Raw genomic sequence first — 25,386 nt, 5'->3', positions numbered from 1 at the left:
ACAGTGAATCCTTGTACCCAGGGCCCAGAATGTGGTGTGACGCCCCTGCCTGTAACATTCTACATTGTGGTACTGAAGTAAAACATGTTCTTCTTCCACATTGCCATCCACCACTTTGATCTGGAGGGGGGGGGGCACTCTCCATTCCGACATTCCATTCTAATTGTCGGCGTGGCGACAATTCCATAGAGGTTAGGGACAGGGTTAGGTATTGGGTTAGTGTCGGAAAGGGGGGATGTCTGATTGGTAGCATGTCGGAATGTGGGGATGCCCCCGATTGGGACTGCAACAACTGTATGACATGTTGGAGGTGAGACGCACTGCTTATTTATATGAACACACAAAATCCAATCAATGGCAAATTGGAATCGCAGGTTGCAGGGCCTCTGTAGAGCAGGCGTTCCCAAACTTTGTTTGTCTCAGGGCACCCCATAAATATTTTTTTAATCCGAGGCACCCCAACATTATAATCTTCACTCCCAGCACCTTATATTTATAACATATCGTCGTTGTCGGGTGGAAACCTTGTATGTCCAAAACTGTTCGTTTTGTATTTATCCTCTATAAAATGTACTAAACTAGTGAAAACAGCCGATCTGCAATAAGCACACAACGCCTTGCATCGCGAGGCGTTGTGTGCTTGTAGATCGGCTGTTTTCACTAGTTTTGTGCGACAGTCTTGTATGATGAAGCAGGGCTTTGCTTTACCAAAAGACGTACACATTTGAAACTTGGAGATACGAGCTTTCTGCCCGACAGTAACGATATTTTAGTGATTATGTTGCGAGGAGAACGTTGAGATAATAGCCATTTTGGTTAGAACTGACTGAAAATAACTTTGTACTTCAAGTTTAAAAGGATACTAAAAAAAAATTCAAGAGTCCAAATAAATTCCAAATATTATCAAATTATCTCGCGGCACCCCTGGACTGCCATCGTGGCACCCCAGGGTGCCCCGTCACCCACTTTGAAAACCCCTGCTGTAGAGGACTCTCACCTCTTTCTGCTCATAGCGCCATGAATGTGAAAAGTCGCTCGGTATATGTCATACAAAGGCAGCTTCCTTCCTCTGGTCGTGAGAGCTGTAACCCATGACTTCCACACCCCAGGGTAGGCCTCTGAATGATGACAACGACCATTATTACCAATGACCACTTATCCTTTCTCTTTTCTCCTGCTCTTATCTCGTAGCCTCTCTCTGTCTCTCTCCTGACAGAGACAGACGGTTGTGTAATTTCTCCTCAGTGGTGAGGATGGAAGCATTTCTCATTTTGTTTCCCCACAGCTTCCTGCTTGACGTTGCTGCATGCACACACACACGCACGCACGCACGCACGCACGCACGCACGCACGCACGCACGCACGCACGCACGCACGCACACACACACACACACACACACACACACACACACACACACACACACACACATTGATTCATCGATTGATTGAAGAGTACTTTATTAGAGGTTTGCATAGGAAAAGGTACAGTTCACTGGTACATGCAACTAAAATGATTAACACCACAAGAAAGCCTTTGGCTTGTTTCAATTGGGGTCCTTTTTTATTAATCATTTAACATATTGAATGACAGACAAATAAAACACAGTACTATGCAGAAAATATCATACAAACATAAAAGGTATTTACTGTAGAAAGGTCAGGCTCAAGCTCACGCACAGACAGGGACAGAACATGGAGGACAAAGCAGCAGCAAGATTGCTTTATCACACTATATGACCCAGGGACGTGCTGGGCCCCTGATTCAGCCCGGGAAAAAGAGTTGGAGAGGCCCTCATTGCGCGCTATAGAGAGAGATATCGCTCTCTATAGCGCTGCTGCTACTCAAAGATTTGTGACAAAGTGACAAGCCAGTGGGCCAATTACATGAGTTATATTTCGGAAACCGTGTATGTCCAAAACCGTTTGTTTTGTATTTATCATTTTAAAAATTAATTAAACTAGTGAAAACAGCCGATCTACAAGCACACAACGTCTCGCACCGCGAGGCGCTGTGTGCTTGTAGATCTACTGTTTTCACTACTTTTGTGCGACGGCCTTGTATGATGAAGCAGGGCTTTACTTTGCGAAAAAATGTACACATTTGAAACTTGGAGATACGAGGTTTCTGCCCGACAGTGACGATTTAATTTGTTGGCCGGCCTGGACCGGCCGGGAATGAACCGGACGTTCGGGAGTTGTCCCGCTTTTCCCAATGGCCAGCACGTCCCTGATTATGACCCACAACAATCGTAGTAATTACATGCATACAACGCCAGGAGATACAATGTAATAGGCTAGTGTGTGTGCGCGCGTGTGTGCGTGTGTGCTTTTTCCACCGCTGATTATTGGCAATCAATATTTAACATGTAAGAACCTGATTATTTTGACTCCATTTGTTCTAATAGCTCAACATGCTTTTAAAAATAGGCAAGAACACCCGGAAATATGCAAATAAGTGAACAGAAACACAGAAAACACAGCTGAAATTATTGATGGATGGATACATGGATAGATTTGGAGACCCCAGTTACTGAACAAACACTCGGCAATTTCTACGGTCCCCGCAGAATAGTGATGCTAGGGTTCAAGTGCTTAAAGGAGAATTTGACCTTATAACAGTATCCTTTCAGAAGCTCCCGGGATGTTCCAGCAGTTATTTGTTCCAAAGAAGCAATATATCCATTTTTGTTTAAAAAATAAAAAATAAAATCTCGCTTCAAAGTACATTTTCTCGCTACACATCAGTCGCCAACACAGTTAGCAATACATACAAGCTATTACCTCTCCAGGGGCGCGCCATTGTTGTTGTTAAAATGCTGAACTCTGAACTCAGTTGAAATCCCTCCCTCCCTCATCTCCAATGCAAGTGGGAAAAAAAAAAATCAGATTAACAATTGATCCAGTAGTTCCCGTTTTAAGCCCTGTTTGGGTAGGACGGCTCGAACAAAAATGGATATATTGCTTCTTTGGAACAAACGACTGCATGCTGGAACATCCTGGAAGCTTTTAAAAAGATACTTTTAAAAGGTAAGAACGTCATTTCCCCCAAAAATTATCCTTTAATACTGAAAAACTGTTCCTATCACACTTTTAGATTTAGATAGATAGATAGATACCTTTATTATCCCAAGGGGGAAATTCAGTAAATTTAGAGACTCCCTAGGGCAGTGGTTTTCAAAGTGGGTGACGGGGCACCCTGGGGTGCCGCGACGGCAGTCAAGGGGTGCCGCAAGATAATTTGATAATATTTAGTATCATTTTAAACTTGAAGTACAAAGTTATTTTCAGTCAGTTCTAACCAAAATGGCTATTATGACAACGTTTTCCTCGCAACATAATCACTAAAATATCGTCACTGGCGGGCAGAAACCTTGTATCTCCAAGTTTCAAATGTGTACATCTTTTGTCAAAGCAAAGCCCTGCTTCGTCATACAAGACTGTCGCACAAAACTAGTGAAAACAGCCGATCTACAAGCACACAACGCCTCGCGATTGTGTGCTTGTAGATCTGCTGTTTTCACTAGTTTTGTACATTTTATAGATGATAAATACAAAACAAACGGTTTTGGACATACAAGGTTTCCACCCGACAACGACGATATGCTATAAATATAAGGTGCTGGGAGTGAAAATTATAATGTAGGGGTGCCTCGGATTAAAAAAAAAATATTTATGGGGTGCCCTGAGTCAAAAAAGTTTGGGAACCCCTGCCCTAGGGGTCCGGGACCCCCTGTTGTAGACCCATGCACTACTAGATTTTTCTTTCACAGATGAAAGCGTTAAGAGGACGCTGACAATCTGCGTCGTGCCATCCTCTGGCCTCAAAGCCATGCTGGTTAGCCGAATTAAGAAAAACAACACAGTCTGCATCTCCAAGTAGTTTATCTGGCTGGCCTGGGGTCCAGTACCTGGAGAAGTAACAACATTTGATTCATTATATAAGACAGAACTATACTACTACTATAAGTAAGGGAGAACATATCGCTCAGTGGTCGTTATAGTGATAGGAGCCCGACAGGTTGATATGCCACCTCCGCGTCGGTGGCATACAGGGACGTGCTGGGCCCCTGATCCAGCCCGGGAAAAAGAGTTGTAGAGGCCCTCATTGCGCGCTATAGAGGGAGATCTCTCTCTATAGCGCTGCTGCTACTCAAAGATTTGTGACAAAGTGACAAGCCAGTGGGCCAATTACATGAGTTATATTTCATCGTTGTCAGGTGGAAACCTTGTATGTCCAAAACCGTTTGTTTTGTATTTATCATTTTGAAAATGATTTAAACTAGTGAAAACAGCCGATCTACAAGCACACAACGCCTCGCACCGTGAGGCGTTGTGTGCTTGTAGATCTGCTGTTTTCACTACTTTTGTGCGACGGCCTTGTATGATGAAGCGGGGCTTTGCTTTACGAAAAAACTTACATATTTGAAACTTGGAGATACAAGGTTTCTGCCCGACAGTGACGATTTACTACCACCCAGCCCCCAAAATGGAACAAAGGCCGACATTTTATTTAAATTTTTGTCCTAATGGCCGGCCTGGACAGGCCGGGAATGAACCGGCCGTTCGGGAGTTGTCCCGCTTTTCCCAATGGCCAGCACGTCCCTGGTGGCATATCAACCTGTCAGGCTCCTATCACTATAAAGACCACTGAGCAATATGTTATCCCGCTTATTGCACGGTTACTAAATAAATTAATACATTGACCCAAGTAAATATATATATATATATATATATATATATATATATATATTTCCTTGCACTGGCCGTCCACAGAGCGCAACGTCGCCATGACGCAAAAAAAGGAAGTGTTGATCAAATTGAATCCATATTTGGTTAGTGCATTGTCTATTTCTCGCTTCAAATGTTTTCAAAAACATTCTTGAGAGCAACGTTTAGTTTTAAATGTCGCTGTGTGTTTGTTTACATGGCTGACATGTTGGATACGGCACAAGATTCACAGAGTGCAGCCTCAGGTCAGGTGTTCTGAGCCTTTGATTAGACATCGGCCTGTTATAGAGCAGTATGTTATCCATAAATATCAGACCTCTGATTTCAGCGACTGACCAATCAGAATCAAGCGTTCAAACGAGCCGTGCAGTAATCTACAATAGCTAATGTTCTGGACATTTTATTACTTGCGCCGGCAGTGTGCGCAAGTAGGGTGATGCCAGCTGTTTGTGGGCATGTGGGTATGTACTGTGTGGGTATGTATCATTGGCTGGCCCCATAGCCTTATATGGGGAGAAAGTAACGTGAAAGGCGATGACTATATAGATAGATGAGGGATGGGACATTAATCGTTATTATCGTTTATCGTGATACAAAAAAAGAAACACTCACAATAATCGTATATATATCGGGAAATTGTCCTTTGTCATGCACTGGGATCAATTCAGCTTTTATTTGCCGAGCTGCATATGGTACCAGTCTTAAACCGACCAGTAAATAACATACTTTTTTCACTCTCTACCAAATCTGTTTGCCAAAAAAAAAAAATAGCTGATCTACAAGCTCACAATGCGTTGCGTTTGCGACACGTTGTGAGCTTGTAGATCATCAATTTTTTGGCAAATGTTCCAGGATAATGGATGTTTAGATTATCGCGATGATATCATAAATCGCAATTTCTTTTGTCACAATAATCGTGACATGACATATTCATATGGTCCCGTCCCTAGCCACGGCACCCATAGCCTTATGACCCACGGCACCAACGGCACATGCCATTGAAATGACTAAATTGGTGCAAGTTGGCACCTCGACAAAGGTGCCAGAGGTTTCTAGTTGTGACAACGTCCGTAGACATTCTAACCGGAAATACCAGTTGTTTGTACAAACAATCACTATACCTTTACATGGATGTCTTTCACTCTCAATATTTCAGTTTTTAGTGATTTGGTGATATTCTAGGCCAGATAAATATCATAACTAGTTAGATATGTCCCAGAATATAACCGTATATGCTCATATTTCAACTAACATTACAAACAAAGACAATAATCCTGTCAAACAAAAAAGTCCATATGACGTCGTGGTAATGACGCCAAGATCATCCCCATATGGCAGGGTTCCCCAATAGGCGACCCGCGGGCCATTTGCGGCCCGCAGGGGGCTACTGTCAGTCCCCCACCAACCCCAGTAATAATGGTGGTATAAGAGCAGCAACAACACTAGTATATCGTCGTTGTCAGGTGGAAACCTCGTATCTCCAAATGTGTACGTTCTTTCGCAAAGTAAAGCCCTGCTCCATCATTCAAGGCCGTCTCACAAAAGTAGTGAAAACAGCTGATCAACGCCTCGTGGTGCGAGGCGTTGTGTGCTTGTAGATCCGCTGTTTTCACTAGTTTAAATCATTTTTAAAATGATAAATGCAAAACGAACGGTTTTGGACAAAAAAGATTTTTCACCCGACAACAACGATATCTGAACTGTTGCTGGAGTAGCGGGAACGCCACCGTCGTCCCCTGCAATGTTGTGGCCCTCGGCTTGGTACCCTAGACATGATTCGGCCCTTGGGGAAAACTAATTGGGGAACCCTGCCATATGGGCTTTGATCTGGCCCCAATCGAGACGTCACTGATTGGTCCAGGTCCTGACGTGCTTCCTGGGAATGAACAAGAGAAGAAGGAAGGTAAAGTGAAGGTGCAGTCTTACGTGGGGTAGATCAGGGGTGTTCCATCCACCCACTGGAAGAATCCTTCTACCGCTCTGTCAGTCAAACCCAGCCACACCCTCCAGTTGATGCGCTCAACAAGGTTCTGGACAGAAATGGGGCTTGTTAGCTTCTCCGCACACACACACGCACGCACGCACACACACACACACACACCTGTAACATTTGAGTACTTTTTCCACCACTGCACGCACACACGCGCACGCACATACACATACACACATACACATGCACACGCACGCACGCACTCACGCACGCGCGCACGCACGCGCGCGCGCACGCACACACACCTGTTTTTCTTGGCTGTTTACGACGATCAGGTCTGACCGCCTGGTCAGACAGTATGCTCTGCTCTGGTCCCAGGTCATCCTCGCAGTAGAGAGGTAATAACAATGATTGCCATCAAGTCTAAAGCCGTCCGTTTCTATCAACAACCAAAATAATACGTTGTGAGCAACTGTTTTCATTTTTTATTCGCTCCAAATGAATAAATGCATGATATGACAATGAATAAAACCAGTAGTGTTTCACTGACCACACTTCCTCCTCTTCTGTTCTGCTAGCTCTTGTGCAGTCGGCGGCGGCTTTACCGTCGGCGGTGGCTTTACTGTCGGTTTCGGGACTGCATGGAAATAATATTTCCAAAATGGAAGATAAAACATTAATTTACATTATATTTATTTTGGCTTTGAGGTCACGCATACACACACCCCCACACAATTGCCCCCACATCCCCAAATGTTCTCGTTTAGATAATATTTCATAAATCGTATGTAAGTAAAAGTTTGATATAATCGTGTTATTGATATGAAGTAATCTCCTGGCCAAGACTAAAGAGGCATCCTCAGCTGGACTGAAGTATGCAGGGAACACTGGACCCTTCAACACAGACAAACACAAACGTTTTCACCCACAACTGTGTGTGTGTGTGTGTGTGAGAGTGTGAGTGTGTGTGTGTGTGTGTGTGTGTGTGTGTGTGTGTGTGTGTGTGTGTGTGTGTGTGTGTGTGTGTGTGTGTGTGTGTGCGCGCGTGCGTGCGTGTGTGCGTGTATCAACATGTCTGTCCTTTGAATCCTCCATATTGCCCCAGACAGCAAGGTAAACAAAGGTTTAGCCCCACTGACACTGTGAAAGTGAAATGTGACTGGAATTACTAGGTTTTGGTTAATGATTTCCATTTAGAAATGCTACAAAACACACACAGTATATTTGACCATTTCTAAACAAACAGTGTATGTATTTGACCTACGAGGCAATCATTTTCAGTAACTTCTCTTTTGTACTGAAGTGCAGTCACATAAAAAAATGTAACTGCTGTAACTGCTTATGCATGTTCACAAACATGTTAGAAACAACAATCAAGAAGCTTTTATCACTATGCCTGGTGGAGATTTTAATAAGAAGCCTTCAGCAAATAGCCACATCAACATACAGTAACATAGCCTAATAATAATTAAGACAAAACACTGTATAACAGTGTTCATTTTAAAAGACTAAAAGACTAAAAGATTTCGATATTTTGTCGATAAGACTACTAGACTAGACGAAAACAATTTCAGAAGAATGCTGCATTCACACTGAGAGAAGCCGAGCTGATGGTTGTCTTGGTAATTCAATGTAATCTCTATGCAAACCAGCTTTAAAAATGTCCAAGCTTTTAAAATGTCCAAGCTTTTTTTCCAGCTTGGACATTTTTAAAGCTGGTTTGCATTGAGATTACATTGAATTACCAAGCCAACCATTAGCTTGGCTTCTCTGTATGTGAATGTGGCATAAGACTATTATTTGTGTTATTCAAAAGACTAAGACTAAGACTAAATCTAAGTCAAATAACATTGATATAACTGCAATGAAATTAAAGCCACATACATCTTTTATGTATGGTTTATTTTGACCAAGTAATAGGCAGTAGAAGACAATGACTTGTTCAGAGTTATGTGGTTACATTTAGCCCAAAAGACGAAGACCAAAAGACTAAGACTAAGATATTTTGATATTTAGTCGACTAAGACTAGACTAGATTAAAACAAGTTCAGAAGACTAAGACAGGACTAAGACTAAATGGTGTGTTATTCAAAAGACTAAGTCTAAGACTAAATCAAAATTTGCTGAACAAATTAGCACTTCTGTATAAGTGTATAACAACACATAAGGCAGAAAACAATAGTAACAGCAGTAGTCACAGAAGTAGTCAAACTTCAATACTATAGTAGTGGTATAGTAACATTATATATATGTTGAATTAACCTCTCCCACCCTGTAAAATGGCCAACTGCCGCTTTGCCTCATTCAGACTTGCTTCCAAGGCTCCGATCTTCGTCAGCAGATTACACATATCAGGCTGACAGGTCTGTTTCACCTGACTGCATTTCACAAAACAAAACAGAAACATCGGCACATTAGTAAGGCTTCCATTCTCTTATTTAGTTCTGTCTTTCCATTAGACTGTCAACACTCAGGGGTGTCTCAGTGGGACTGAGTTACTAGGGCCCAAGGTGGAGGGGGTAATTACTTTAGATATTGAAAAATAGCAGATGTACAAGCTCAGCGCGGCACCGAGTGCCGCGCTGCAAGCTTGTAGATCTGCCATTTTTGAAAAGTTGTGAAAATGTGTTTGTATTTTTTTAAGTGAACATTTGTAACTCAAATTTTGCTTCTGGGGAGTCCCTGGAACAAAATATTTTGAGATGGGGGTCCGTGGCCAAATTCATATCCTGGTATTACCCAAACCCCCACCGACTGAACAACTGACAACTGGACAGAGCTGTTTTTTTAAGCGTGAAAGGCCAATGTTTGACCTATGGTAGTTTTATGGTAGTATGCTAGTGCTGTACACTGACAAGTGTCATGTCAGTGAACAGGGTTTGTGCCAAGTTTGGTACTGATCAAAACAATGGCGTGCTTCGCAATTCTGGATTTTACATTTTGTTTTTGTCGGGTGGAAACCTTATATGTCCAAAACCTTCCTTTTTCTTTGCAATTGTTTTAAAGGCGATTTAAAATAGTGAAAATAGCCGATCTACAAGCACACACCGCCTCGCATCGCAAGGCATTGTGTGCTTGTAGAGCTGCTATTTTCACTACTTTTGTAGACTTATGAATGATGAAGTAATTTATAAAAAAAAAAATCTGAAACTTGGAGATACAAGGTTTCTGCCCGACAGTGACGATTTGCGACGTCCAATTTTAATATATAGAGATCTTAAAGGAATTCGCAAATGTCAGCAAACCACTCCATTCCAATTGAATTGCATCGGCAGAATCCAACCTCATACAGTACCGTAGTTAGAATAAAAGTGCGGTGTAAGGGTGCCTTAACATAGTATTTCTACATTGTGATACTTTTATGTAAAAAACGATAGGCTATACTTCTTCCACCTCACCATCCACCACATTGATTTGGACTACCACCGGGACTGCAACTAGTGCTGGAGGCGAGACCCAATGCTATAGACTGCATTACACGACCGCGTCACAGTCATCTGACAATGATTGAGGGTCAAACAGGGTTTTGATATGACATACTGCTTCCAAATGTAACGTTCAGAGGCTATACAGTATCTTACCAACAAATCATAAATAGCGTCACTGTCGGGCAGAAACCTCTTATCTCTGAGATTCAGATTTCTATGTTTTTAAAGCCCGCCCTGCTTCATCATACAAGTGAAAACAGCCGATCTACAAGCACACAACGCCTCGCACACTAGTTTAAATCGTTTTTTAAAATGATAAAACAAACAGCTTTGGACATACAAGGTTTCCACCCGACAACAACGACATACTGCATATCATGAACGAAACATCCAAATGATCCGGCAAATTGGAATCGCCGGTAGCAGGGCTTCTGTAGAGGACTTTCACCTCTTTCTGCTCATAGCTCCATGTGAAAAATCGCTCAGTATAAAGGCAGCTTCCTTCCTCTGGTTATGACAGCTGTAACAGGAAAAAAGGGAATATCCGCACTCTCTGGAGTAGTTTCTTGTAGATTTATTAAATCATTATTTCACAGCATCTCACCGAATAGACGGACCGGTTTCGGCCGTGTGGCCTTCCTCAGCGTCTCTAAACTGAACTTCCCTGGGCGGAAGTGACATATAAAGATGAGCTGCAATCAAGTGCAGCTGAGTCTCATCAGGAAATGACATCATGTGTTTACATTCTCTTTTTTTTAAAAGTTTTTAAACAGTGAGTAGAAAATAGAAAACATTACATCATGCAGTTTCCGCAAAGAATCCAATAATTTCAAAAAAATAAATAAACAAATTACAAAAAGCAGTTCAGTAATAATTCCTCATTCAATCCCTTAGGAAACTCAGTATTGAGTGTATGGATCCAAAAAGCTTCCCTTTGGAGCAGCAACTGGTCTCTATCCCCACCTCTTTTTAAAGGGCTAACTGTCTCTATACCTTGAAATCTGAGAGTACAAATGTCATGTTTAGTAGTATTAAAATGCCTGGCTATCGGAGACTTTTCATCCTTGTTTCTGATGTTGCTTTTATGTTCTATAATTCTTGTTTTCAGCTCTCTTTTAGTTTTGCCAACGTAACAGAAACCGCAAGGGCATTTCAATAGGTATACCACATATTTAGTCTTACAGGTTATTCTTCCTTTTACCTTGATTTTTTTACCTGTATGTGGATGTGTTATCGTCTCTCCAGTAATCATAGCATTACAGTTAGTGCAACTTTTACAAGGGAAATTTCCTGAAGGTAAAGTAGATAAAAAGTGTTTAGGTTGTATAGAGATGTCATTGTTTATTAATTTGTCACTTAGATTCTTAGCCCTCCTATTTGCAAAAATAGGGGGAGTCGGAAAAGCAGGTCCTACCTCAGGATCGCTCGACAGAATATGCCAGTGTTTCTTGACTATTTGTCTAATAGGCTGAGTCATAGGAGAAAACGTGGTAGTCATGACTATGGGCTGTTTTTTCAAAACGAAAGGTTTGGGGACAAGGAGACCTGTTCTCTCTAAGGGATTAACTTTTGACTTGCTTGTAGTTAAAATGTGTTCATTAAACCCTCTTTCTCTGAACCTACTGCACATCTCCGTAGCCTGACTTTCAAATTCAAATTCAGTGTTACAGATTCTCTTCAGTCTTAACAATTGGCTATACGGTAACCCTCTTTTCAAACCAGCAGGGTGATAACTGGAAAAGTGTAGATAGTTATTACGGTCAGTTTTCTTCCTGTACACCGTAGTTTGGATACCTGTAGTCGATTTTTTAACACACACATCTAGGAAAGGCACAGTTTCTTGACTGGCTTCCAGAGTAAATTTTATAGAAGGTAACCTTGAATTAATATAAACCATGAACTCGTTCAGCATCTCAGCTGAACCATCAAACACAAAGAAAATGTCATCAATGTACCTACACCAGCCTTTTATATGGGCTCTATAAGGGTTATCTTTATACACATAATCTTCTTCAAATTTCCCCATGAAAAGATTTGCATAATTGGGAGAAAACGGACTTCCCATTGAAACACCTTGTTGTTGGAGATAAAACTCATTCTCAAATTTAAAATAATTCTTTGTAAGGACCACATTGGCCAGGTCAATAATAAAATCAGTAGGTGGAGACTGAGTCTCTCGTTTCTCCATGTAATATCTGAGGGCTTCTAAACCTTCTTGATGAGGCACATTTGTATAAAGGCTGGTAACGTCCATCGTACATATAAACTCTGCATCTGAAATAGTTCCAATAGATTCCAATTTATTTAAAAAGTCAGAAGTATCTTTTGTGTAGGAGGGTAACTTGATCACTGAATCTTTGATATGAAAATCAATATACTGAGAAATAGGTTCAGTCAATGATCCGATCCCTGCCACTATGGGGCGCCCTGGGACCGGTGGCACACAGCTCTTGTGTATTTTGGGCAAAGTATATAAAATGGGTCGCACTGGGTGTTCCTTTAGCATAAATTTGTATTCATCTTTAGATATAATTTGGTCAGATAAAGCTTTGTCTAGCATGGTCTTAATTTCTTGAGAGAAACGCATAGTGGGATCACAGGTTAACATCATATAATGCACAGTATTGCTCAATTGTCTGTTTATTTCCACAATATAAGACGCTCGGTCTTGCAAAACAATTGCACCCCCTTTGTCTGCTTTACGAATCACTATGGATTGATCATTAGAAAGATCTTTTAAGGCTAACGTCTCTTGAGATGACAAGTTAGAATGACAGTGATTGGTAGAGTCTAAAGGCGAGAGTAAAGAAAACACATCTTGGTCAACCAACCTACAGAAAGTATTGACAGAAGCGTTAAATACATGGGGAACAAATTTACTCTTGGGTTTAAATGTCTTAATCACATCTCTGGTCGGTTCTTCTGTTCTCCCCAGTTGAGGAGAGAGAGGTGGGTTAGTAGTAGTATTACCCTTGTTGAAAAATGCTTTCAGTTTCAAAGTTCTGAAGAATTTAAACAGTTCCACCTTAGTATTGAAAGGATCCGCCTTTTTAGACGGCACGAATGATAAACCTTTAGAAAGGACTGTCAATTCATTAGGGTTCAACTGTCTACTAGACAAATTGATTACGTTGGAAAAGTCTTCTTCTGTGTTGGCTTTCTTGACCCGCGTACGTCCCTTACCTCCCCGTCGCGTTGGTCTCTTGTTCTGGACCTGGTTGGATAGCGTGGACCCAAAAAACGAGGTCGGCTGGATGCACCCTCGGTTCCTGATTCTTCTGAAGTCGTGCCGCTGGAAGGAAAGTTGGGTGCTCCTTGTTGTCTCCTGAATGGTCTCCGAGCCTCTCCACCGGATAGCCATTTGTACACTTTATCTTCTTTATAGTCTGCTGTATCTCGTCGATATTTATACAGTTTCATCTCCAGCAGCTCTTTGTGATAAGTGTCAATTAAAGCGTTATTCTGTTGTTCTATTTCTTTTAATTGTTGTTGACCAAATTTGGTTTTAATGTCTTTTTCCACCTGTGTGGTTTCAACACGGATGGTTTTCATTTCTTCCTTCACGTGTTCAATAATTAACAGCATCAGATCCAGCGAACACTTGTTCAGAATTTCACACCATTTTTGGCAAAAAGTCTTACTGTTTCGGCCCAGGGTAGGCTCTTTATCCATCCGCAATCCTTGCGGGATTCGTTTCGTTCTCCAATATTGCGATAGGGTGGACCCATGCAGCGTATATCGTGTCTCCTTCTTCTTCAGTGCTTCCAGTCGCTTGGCTAACGACTCGGCGGAGTCGAACAGCTGACTTGTGGATTCCTGCGGAAACAGAATGGACTCTGAGTCAGAGTCTGAAAAGGCGAAAGTCGAGGCCCGAGCCTCCGTGGCGTTGGCTATTTCGTCGAACGACATGCTGTGAGAAGTGAGGAGCAGCGTCCAAACAATTCAGGACAAATCTCCTAGTCGGTACAAAACCGTCTGGAGATGACGCGCTCTCTGCGAGAGTAATAAAGTCTTTTAGTTTACTGGGTGCAGGATTCAAGTCAGTAACAGGAAAAAAGGGAATATCCGCACTCTCTGGAGTAGTTTCTTGTAGATTTATTAAATCATTATTTCACAGCATCTCACCGAATAGACGGACCGGTTTCGGCCGTGTGGCCTTCCTCAGCGTCTCTAAACTGAACTTCCCTGGGCGGAAGTGACATATAAAGATGAGCTGCAATCAAGTGCAGCTGAGTCTCATCAGGAAATGACATCATGTGTTTACATTCTCTTTTTTTTAAAAGTTTTTAAACAGTGAGTAGAAAATAGAAAACATTACATCATGCAGTTTCCGCAAAGAATCCAATAATTTCAAAAAAATAAATAAACAAATTACAAAAAGCAGTTCAGTAATAATTCCTCATTCAATCCCTTAGGAAACTCAGTATTGAGTGTATGGATCCAAAAAGCTTCCCTTTGGAGCAGCAACTGGTCTCTATCCCCACCTCTTTTTAAAGGGCTAACTGTCTCTATACCTTGAAATCTGAGAGTACAAATGTCATGTTTAGTAGTATTAAAATGCCTGGCTATCGGAGACTTTTCATCCTTGTTTCTGATGTTGCTTTTATGTTCTATAATTCTTGTTTTCAGCTCTCTTTTAGTTTTGCCAACGTAACAGAAACCACAAGGGCATTTCAATAGGTATACCACATATTTAGTCTTACAGGTTATTCTTCCTTTTACCTTGATTTTTTTACCTGTATGTGGTTTAAATTCTTCAGAACTTTGAAACTGAAAGCATTTTTCAACAAGGGTAATACTACTACTAACCCACCTCTCTCTCCTCAACTGGGGAGAACAGAAGAACCGACCAGAGATGTGATTAAGACATTTAAACCCAAGAGTAAATTTGTTCCCCATGTATTTAACGCTTCTGTCAATACTTTCTGTAGGTTGGTTGACCAAGATGTGTTTTCTTTACTCTCGCCTTTAGACTCTACCAATCACTGTCATTCTAACTTGTCATCTCAAGAGACGTTAGCCTTAAAAGATCTTTCTAATGATCAATCCATAGTGATTCGTAAAGCAGACAAAGGGGGTGCAATTGTTTTGCAAGACCGAGCGTCTTATATTGTGGAAATAAACAGACAATTGAGCAATACGGTGCATTATATGATGTTAACCTGTGATCCCACTATTCGTTTCTCTCAAGAAATTAAGACCATGCTAGACAAAGCTTTATCTGACCAAATTATATCTAAAGATGAATACAAATTTATGCTAAAGGAACACCCAGTGCGACCCATTTTATATACTTTGCCCAAAATACACAAGAGCTGTGTGCCACCGGTCCCAGGGCGCCCCATAGTGGCAGGGATCGGATCATTGACTGAACCTATTTCTCAGTATATTGATTTTCATATCAAAGATTCAGTGATCAAGTTACCCTCCTACACAAAAGATACTTCTGACTTTTTAAATAAATTGGAATCTATTGGAACTATTTCAGATGCAGAGTTTATATGTACGATGGACGTTACCAGCCTTTATACAAATGTGCCTCATCAAGAAGGTTTAGAAGCCCTCAGATATTACATGGAGAAACGAGAGACTCAGTCTCCACCTACTGATTTTATTATTGACCTGGCCAATGTGGTCCTTACAAAGAATTATTTTAAATTTGAGAATGAGTTTTATCTCCAACAACAAGGTGTTTCAATGGGAAGTCCGTTTTCTCCCAATTATGCAAATCTTTTCATGGGGAAATTTGAAGAAGATTATGTGTATAAAGATAACCCTTATAGAGCCCATATAAAAGGCTGGTGTAGGTACATTGATGACATTTTCTTTGTGTTTGATGGTTCAGCTGAGATGCTGAACGAGTTCATGGTTTATATTAATTCAAGGTTACCTTCTATAAAATTTACTCTGGAAGCCAGTCAAGAAACTGTGCCTTTCCTAGATGTGTGTGTTAAAAAATCGACTACAGGTATCCAAACTACGGTGTACAGGAAGAAAACTGACCGTAATAACTATCTACACTTTTCCAGTTATCACCCTGCTGGTTTGAAAAGAGGGTTACCGTATAGCCAATTGTTAAGACTGAAGAGAATCTGTAACACTGAATTTGAATTTGAAAGTCAGGCTACGGAGATGTGCAGTAGGTTCAGAGAAAGAGGGTTTAATGAACACATTTTAACTACAAGCAAGTCAAAAGTTAATCCCTTAGAGAGAACAGGTCTCCTTGTCCCCAAACCTTTCGTTTTGAAAAAACAGCCCATAGTCATGACTACCACGTTTTCTCCTATGACTCAGCCTATTAGACAAATAGTCAAGAAACACTGGCATATTCTGTCGAGCGATCCTGAGGTAGGACCTGCTTTTCCGACTCCCCCTATTTTTGCAAATAGGAGGGCTAAGAATCTAAGTGACAAATTAATAAACAATGACATCTCTATACAACCTAAACACTTTTTATCTACTTTACCTTCAGGAAATTTCCCTTGTAAAAGTTGCACTAACTGTAATGCTATGATTACTGGAGAGACGATAACACATCCACATACAGGTAAAAAAAATCAAGGTAAAAGGAAGAATAACCTGTAAGACTAAATATGTGGTATACCTATTGAAATGCCCTTGTGGTTTCTGTTACGTTGGCAAAACTAAAAGAGAGCTGAAAACAAGAATTATAGAACATAAAAGCAACATCAGAAACAAGGATGAAAAGTCTCCGATAGCCAGGCATTTTAATACTACTAAACATGACATTTGTACTCTCAGATTTCAAGGTATAGAGACAGTTAGCCCTTTAAAAAGAGGTGGGGATAGAGACCAGTTGCTGCTCCAAAGGGAAGCTTTTTGGATCCATACACTCAATACTGAGTTTCCTAAGGGATTGAATGAGGAATTATTACTGAACTGCTTTTTGTAATTTGTTTATTTATTTTTTTGAAATTATTGGATTCTTTGCGGAAACTGCATGATGTAATGTTTTCTATTTTCTACTCACTGTTTAAAAACTTTAAAAAAAAAAGAGAATGTAAACACATGATGTCATTTCCTGATGAGACTCAGCTGCACTTGATTGCAGCTCATCTTTATATGTCACTTCCGCCCAGGGAAGTTCAGTTTAGAGACGCTGAGGAAGGCCACACGGCCGAAACCGGTCCGTCTATTCGGTGAGATGCTGTGAAATAATGATTTAATAAATCTACAAGAAACTACTCCAGAGAGTGCGGATATTCCCTTTTTTCCTGTTACTGACTTGAATCCTGCACCCAGTAAACTAAAAGACTTTATTACTCTCGCAGAGAGCGCGTCATCTCCAGACGGTTTTGTACCGACTAGGAGATTTGTCCTATGACAGCTGTAACCCATGACTTCCACACCCCAGGGTAGGCCTCTGAATGATGACAATGACCATTATTACCAATGACCACTTATCCTTTCTCTTTTCTCCTGCTCTTATCTCGTAGCTTCACATTGCTTCTCTTCTTCCCTCCCTCTCTCTCTCTCTCTCTCTCTCTCTCTCTCTCTCTCTCTCTCTCTCTCTCTCTCTCTCTCTCTCTCTCTCTCCTGACAGAGATAGACGGTGGTGTAATGTCTCCTCAGAGGTGAGGATGGAAGCTTCTGTCATTTCTCATAATTACAGTGGGAGTGATTTTTTTCTACCACAGCTTCCTGCTTGACGTTGCTACTGTACACGTAATGCTCACACACACGCACGCTCATGCATGTGCACACGCACGGACGGAACAGAACATAGAGTACAAAGCAGCAGCACAATTGCTTTATCACACTACAGTAACAATTTTAGTAATTGCATGCATACAATGACAGGAGGAGAAGTGGTAAAGGAGGTTAAACAAGAAAACAAGAAAAATATATATATATATGGGTCAGTGACGTGACGCCCCAAAAAATGTGTTTTTAAAAAAACTTTAAATTGCAGGCATAAAAGTTATTTACTTTTGTTCTACTCACTCTCAACCTTATGGAAATACATTTTGTTTTTAGATATTTTATTGGAATCAGACTTTATTCAGCAGTTTGTTGTACTTGTGCCTAAAATCGTCATATGGTGTGACATGAAAATAATTGTTCATAAAATGAAAATGGAGTACATCTTTCTTAAGTTACTCACTTTATCAAAGTCCTTTATCATAACTAACCAGTGATCCACTATAGTTTTTTGAAAATTAATTATATCTGTATATTTTTTTCATAATCGACACTCTGTGTGAAGCCCATGTTCATGATCTTACAACATATTTTAAATGTATTCTGTCAAAACTTTCTCTAAAATTACACAAATATTTGTGACTCTTCCTGATAATATTCTCTATGTAATCCATAAACATTTTTTTGGTTTAATCATTAAGAAAGGTATGATTTCTCACTATTTGGAATGTCACACCAAATGATTTAGTGTCACACCGTATGATCATATCTTCATGTGTCAAAGCAAACTGTGTTTTAACCTACCTATTAGTGAGTACTGAACTGAACTACTGATTGATTAAACAATTACCCAGGATAACATGGCCTTAATATTTCTGAACAGGATATTATTGTAGGGCTTTAACATGGGATAAGAAAGAATTGTAGTAGTAGATGGATGATGAGGATGTGCACAGGAATGCTACGCACACCTAAGTCTTCTGCCGGCCCACAGCAGAAGGATCCTAAAGGGACAATAAGGCGCATAGCCACACTTGGAGCCAAGGCATTGAAGGCAACATTTTATTAACACCAATTAGTGGAAACAGAACTCAGCATTCAGGTAAATTGCTTTTTTCCGAAGTCTCCTGAACTTGAACACAGCATTTTGTGTTGAACAAATGTAATTAGGAATCATGACATTACACCACATCTCCACTAGCTAAAGAGTGCTGGGTTGCGCAACTCCGAAAATAGCTGATCTACAAGCTCTCGCAGCACAACGTGTTGAGAGCTTGTAGATCAGCTATTTTCGCTAGTTTTGTCTCGGGTCCTACCTTAACACTGTCCACTGTCCAGTCCAGTGAGTGAAAGTACAAAAGTATTAGATCAGATTAGATTATACATTTAGACTGTATTGTACATCAGCCAGTCGTATTTGGTGAGGGTAGCAAACCGGCTGCCTTGTTGCGGTTCTGCTATGCCACAGACAACCTCCTGCTCTTCGTAGAAAATGCAGTCTCGCCCCTTTGGCTCCTCTCTCCTTGCTGGGTCATTGTTTAGTTTCTCCCTGTACTTTCTCGTTCTCTCAGCACTTGTCATTTTCCAGCTGACAAAAGAAAATGCAATGTATAGTTTAAGACAAAGAGAAAATATTGTTTAGATTGAAACAATATGTTAAGGTTTCTGTGAAGGGGTTTCTGCTCTGTCTGATGAATTTGAAGTATCACTGAATGAAGCTAAATTACATTTTATGTAAAAATGTTTAAAACAAATGTTTAAATGTACAAAAGAAACATGGAACTTTGTTATTTGTTGTTATATCTGTAGTTAAATACAGTATAAATCATATGGTGTGACAGTCAAGTCATATGGTGTGACAAGCAGACATGTCACACCATATGATTAAGTGTCACACCATATTACTGTTTTCTCCATTTAGGTTTACCTTGAGGCTACTATGTACACATTAGCATGCTAACAGCATGCTAGCTATAACAAAGCAGCCTAGATCTACATGGAAATATGACCAAAACTTCAAATAACTTAAGCTTTTTTTAAAGAAAAGGTGTCACACCAAAAGACATCCAGAATGGTGAGTTTGTCAACGTTTCAACAAGATGGCATTTCATGAAAATGTTAAAATCATAACTCACCTCAGACACCTGTCTTGCAGTTGTGCTGGGAGTGCTGAATAGCCTTACAGAAGAAGGACCTCTCTAGCCAATAGGTGTCCAAATAATTGCCTGTTTAATTTTTCCAAACTAGTGTCACACCAAATGATTTTGGGTTGGGGGACAAAATGTTTTTGATCAGAAATGACTGAAAACATTATGCTTTGACTTTGAAAAGATATAGGCTCAAAATAGACATTTTTTTTTAGCCTAAATTCATTTTCAAATGATTTTTAGCAATTCTTTTTCTTAGTTTTATTCAAGTTCCCACTTTGAGAAACAAGGTCAGGACAGTCACACCATATGAGTTTTGCCATGTTTGGTTGAAGATTCTGAAGAAATGAGGAATGAAATGTTTTAATCTTGAGTAAGTTCACATAAAGCTTAATGTCCTGCACAATATTCAGAAGGTTTTTGACAAATATATTTTTTATTTATACATGTTTGACACCGAGGACAGCGAAAACGTTACGTCACGTCACCCACCCATATATCTGCATAGGCCTATTTAAACATAGTAGGCTACCTGAGATAAGATATGATGGTGTATACAGCAGCAGATGTGTACTGTGCATGATATACTTATGGACATTAGTTTAAGAGTTCATATTTTAGATTGTAATTAGAGAAAAGAAAAGATGGGTGTTAAAATGTTTTCATTTACTGCTTTCTATCGTTTTAGCGATTTTAGTTATTTTGATTTCAGTGGGTACAAGTGTCTAAATATGTCTTTTTAGACACAATACGCTGTCAATTTCTTTATTACTATTCATAACACTAGCACCCATAAGTCACATCTGCCCATGAAAGATTGCGGTGCATCTTGGGAATGGGCTTATTGTGCTCAATTCATCAATCTGGTTGTAAATATAGTGTAAATAAAGTGACTAAAATCTGGCCAATATTTCTGTCTTACCTTCTAAATCCCTTCTAAACCCCTGACAAAAAACATTGCTGAATCTGACCCCTAACTTGGAAATTGTCCTAAATGCCGGTAAGATCAAAATATGGGTGTAATTTGGCCGTAAAGTGCTTGATGAATCGGGCCTATTGTGTCTAAAAATACACATTTAGCCTCTTGTACTCAGCCCCCACCCACTGAAATCAAAATAGTTAAAATCAATAAAACGACAGAAAGCAGTAAATTAAAACATTTTAACAATCATATTTTCTTTTCTATGAACCCTTGTTGTAAAAAAAAAAACAGGTGCTAGAGAATACCAACCTGTCCAGTCTGGTTTGGAGAGCGTTCACCTGATTCTGGAGGGCATTCAACTTGGCATTCATTGCTGAGGAGAGAAAATGAACGAATGAATGAATGAATGAATGAATGAATGAATGAATGAATGGATGGATGGATGGATGGATGGATGGATGGATGGATAAATGAATTAGCCTGGCGTTGTTAATACTAATTCCTCACTGCATGTCAGATATTAGTCTGGACTCACAAGCAATGAGTTTTCATTTCATTTAAAAAAATGTCAAGGTGACATGCTCTTAACTCATATGCTGCCATTTAACAATACCTTCGTACTCTTTAACTGCCATTCGTCTCCATAGACTTCCATGTAATTCATAGTGCACGGATCATGCACACCCATGCCTAGATAATGCACCACGTGTGTCCACATTGCTCACAGCTTTCAAACAAAAAAATCCGAATGGAAATCCGTTCAGGCATTCATGAGATAGCAGCCATTATGTTTTACACTGTTGTGAGCTTGGAGGTCTGCTACCTGAGTTGTATGGGGGTTGTATGGGGGTTAAACAAGCAATTTCGCGATCGCTATCATGCCTACTAACGTTTTTGGGGTCCAAAAAATTTTTTTTGAAAAAAAAAATTTTTTAATTTTTTTTTTTTTTTTTTTTTTTTTTTTTTTAATTCACGGGATTCACGGGCGTGGCAGGGTGGTACAACGGGATTTTTAAGGGATTCACGTTTTTGGCAGTTAATGAGTTGCTCCCTTTGAACTTCAAAGGGGTTGTGAACTGCGGTAATTGATTGAGCCATACACGTTTCAATAGCTTGTTAGTGATCTCTCTTATCAATGAAATCATCAAAGACTACGACCTGTTTGATGTCTGTAATAGAGTGGAGGGGGGAATGTGTTTATTTACAAACAGACTCGCCTGATTGGCTGAATGGTTCTGAACCTGGCCACCACCCACCACGTGCCCCACGCCTACAGCCCTGATTGGCTAACCCTTTCTGGTGGCTGGTGGAAATAGAATCTCAATCGATGGGTTCCAGACCACACTACACCGCCACTACCGCCAGGGGGTGGTGTTGTGCGGTCTGGTTTATTAACCAGGCAATAAATGAATATCACAGAAAAACAGTTTTAAACCAACCAACCTGTGTTGTCTCTCTGAAGGTCGTCCACCTGCTGCTGGCTGGCATTCAACTTGGCATTCAATGCTGAGGAGGTAAAATGAATGAATGAATGAATGAATGAATGAATGAACTAGACCATGGGTCTTCAACAGGGGGTCCGGGACCCCTAGGGGGTCCTCAGAGTTACTACAGGGGGTTCTCCAAATCTTTGAATGATAGAAACTTTTTTCTTCTTCTTTTTTATATTAACCACTTGAACCCTAGTGACCATATCCTGAGAACTTTAGCTAAAAATAGCCGATCTGCAAGCTCACAACGCCTCGCAGCGCTACATCAAACAGAGGACGTGACAGACGACGTGACAGAAACACCGCACGCAGTGCGCTGCGACCCGTTGTGGGCTTGTAGATCGGTATTTTCAAATAGCCTATAGGTATAAAATAGGGCTAAAGTGGTTAATGTATGTTTTGTAATATTATAATTTATATCTGCAAAGTAGCTAAAGTTTCAAATTAGTGGTGTAAAATACGTGCGCACTCTGCTGGCGCAAGTAATTGATTGATTGATTGATTAATTGATTGATTGATTGATTGGGGTCGGCATAGCTCAGGGGTAGAGAAACCGTTATTAGAGCACGAAGGGTTCCCGAAGGGTTCCCAGTTCGAATCCGGGCTCCCCCTGAGTTAATGTCGAAGTTAATGTTAATGTCGAAGAGAGTCCTTGAGCAAGACTCTGAACCCCTAATTGCTCCCGGTGAGCAGGTTGGTGCCTTGCATTGGTTTCCTCCGCCACCGGTGTATGAATGTATGCGTGAATGGGTGAATGTAATGCACAATCTATGTAAAGCGCCTTGGATAAAAGTGCTATATGAATGCACCATTTACCATTTGATTGATTGAATGATTGAGTGATTGATTGATTGATTGATTGATTGATTGATTGATTGATTGATTGATTGATTGATTGATTGATTGATTGATTGAGTGATTGAGTGATTGATTGATATCACATCACAAAGAAACAGTTTTAAACCAACCTGTGTTGTCTCTCTGCAGATTGTCCACTTGTGTCTGGCTGGATGTCAACTTGGCATTCATTACTGAGGAGAGAAAATGAATGAATGAATGAATTAACGAATTAATTAATTAATGCATTTGAAAAAGCAGAAAGTGGAGACGACAGCCCGTGGATCTAGGACACCAGCGTGTGATTCACAGCCCAATTCTGAGGTAAGTTGCGCTAAAATAAAAATGTATCATTCAGTCCACACCAGCTAACTATAGTTGACTCAACATATATACAGCCACGTAGATTACATTTGACCTCACTATTTTGGCCATGGAGATATTTGGCAATGTCTGTCTGTGACTTCTTCTTTCGTGTATCATCGTCCTTGATGATTGGTTGAAGACATTTTATTTCACAAGATTTTCTTGTTACTAAGGGGAAGCCGTCAGGTGGCTGTCGTCTTCTCCCCCTTGCTGACGTCGGCTTAGGCAGGGTTTGAACCGCTCACCTTCCGCATGGAGGGCATACTGTATGCACCAGGCACGTGCACACATAGACATCGAAGGGGGCTTGAGCCCCGGCCCTTTTACCCATCTGTACAAAAGTGCCCTTTCCAGTCCATGAATGTAGTGAAAGAAATGCAAATGCCCTCTTTCCATGCCTTATACCTGAAGTGAAGGTATAGCATTCAAGAGAATTGCGTAGTTATATGACGTTTTCGGTGTGAGAACGTGTTGCCTTAACTTGAATGCAGCATCTTATGTTGAAAGAATTGCCCTTTCTGTGTAGAAATCCATGCCGTTATACCACTCTATTATTGAATTAATTATGTTTAGTTCAGTGTGGTAGGCTATATGACGACCTCCAAGCTCACAACGCGTCGCAGCGTATCCACCAAAGGCCCTTTTAGATCAAGCACATCCCAGGTGCCTGGTACTATTTCATTTGAGGTGGCAACTATCAGGCTCACCAAGTTTCTCCATGTGTCATCACTAAACATAACAGTTTTCCCCTTCCTAATTCAATGGTTTTTAATACTATTAATAATAATATAATATATAATAATATCAGTATGATTTTTAATGTCTTTTTGGGGGGGCATTTTCGCGTACCCCCTGCAGTACCTCCGCGTACCCCTAGGGGTACACGCACCCCCATTTGAGAAACACTGATCTAATAGGGTATATGCATATACGCCATTTTGTTCTATTCCGGGTGTCTTTCGACTTCCTTCACAGGTGTTACCGATGATACTAATGAAGGGTCTGTTCCATTCTGGTCAAACAGAGTCAGGGTGCTGATATTGTGCATGTTGGCTCACTGGAAAGTGAAACACTCTGCTACACCAGTGGGTCTCAAAGTGTCCTTGAGTGGGTTCCAAATGTCCCCATACAGGTGTGTAACTCAGAGTGTACAAATGGAAGCAAATGGACCTGCAAGGGTACATTTGCTTCCATTTGTTGATTCCATTTGTACAGAGTTATGGGGGTTCTTGGCTCCTTGAAATGAAAGCACCACTGTACAATAAATCAAACAGAGCCTTAATAAGTATCATCAGTAACACCTGTGAAGGAAGTCGCAAGACACCCGGAAGTAGAACAAAATGGCGTATGTGCATATAGAAACATATATATTTTTTACATCATTAGAAATGCATTCAGTCCAAAAAGGGGTTAAACCAACCTCTGATGTCTCCATGTCCAAAACCGTTCGTTTTGCATTTATCATTTTAAAAATGATTGAAAACAGCCGATCTACACGCACACAACGCCTCGCACCGCGAGGCGTTGTGTGCTTGTAGATCTGCAGTTTTCACTACTTTTGTGCGACGCGACGGCCTCGTACGATAAAGCAGGGCTTTACTTTGCGAAAGAACGTACACATTTGAAACTTGGAGATACGAGGTTTCGGCCCGACAACGACGATATGTTTTTACATCATTAGATATTCATTCAGTCCAAAAAAGGGGTTAAACCAACCTCTGTTGTCTCCTCTCAGGTCCACGACCATGCCTCTCAGTACCGTGACCTCCCTCTGCACGTCGGCCACTGTGGGGGTCTGCTGAGCCCCCCCCAGCCCCACCTCACACGCACACAACAGCACGACGAGCAAAGCCGGAGCAGCCCTCATGTTGACACA

The 25,386-nt window shown here is 40.7% G+C and overlaps 1 protein-coding gene across 1 annotated transcript; it reads right to left on the bottom strand.

Annotated features, from left to right (window-relative positions):
• Nucleotides 1–1,441: 1,441 nt before the first annotated feature.
• Nucleotides 1,442–25,386, bottom strand: LOC308281653 (uncharacterized protein). Its single transcript, XM_080721887.1, has 9 exons — nucleotides 25,227–25,386; nucleotides 23,276–23,338; nucleotides 22,261–22,323; nucleotides 21,127–21,190; nucleotides 8,930–9,036; nucleotides 7,209–7,295; nucleotides 6,964–7,097; nucleotides 6,655–6,758; nucleotides 1,442–3,908 (listed from the first exon to the last, which is right to left on the bottom strand). Exons 1-9 carry the CDS (start codon nucleotides 25,375–25,377, stop codon nucleotides 3,752–3,754), a joined length of 930 nt encoding a protein of 309 aa, XP_080578013.1. The 5' UTR covers nucleotides 25,378–25,386; the 3' UTR covers nucleotides 1,442–3,751.

This window comes from Nannobrachium achirus (genome assembly GCF_963921795.1).
Source record: "Nannobrachium achirus genome assembly, chromosome: 3".
In the NCBI taxonomy this organism is placed as follows: Eukaryota; Metazoa; Chordata; class Actinopteri; order Myctophiformes; family Myctophidae; genus Nannobrachium; species Nannobrachium achirus.
This window is presented reverse-complemented; position numbering and strand designations above follow the sequence as displayed.

What these genes read in the sequence shown, in the direction of transcription:
- LOC308281653 (XM_080721887.1), bottom strand. Translation starts at nt 25,377, where the DNA reads ATGAGGGCTGCTCCGGCTTTGCTCGTCGTGCTGTTGTGTGCGTGTGAG. An exon ending in CTCCAAACCAGACTGGACAG is followed by an intron (nt 9,037 to 21,126) that starts GTTGGTATTCTC and finishes TGTGAAATGCAG; the next exon opens with TCAGGTGAAACAGACCTGTC. An exon ending in GCAGTTGGCCATTTTACAGG is followed by an intron (nt 7,296 to 8,929) that starts GTGGGAGAGGTT and finishes ATTTCCATGCAG; the next exon opens with TCCCGAAACCGACAGTAAAG.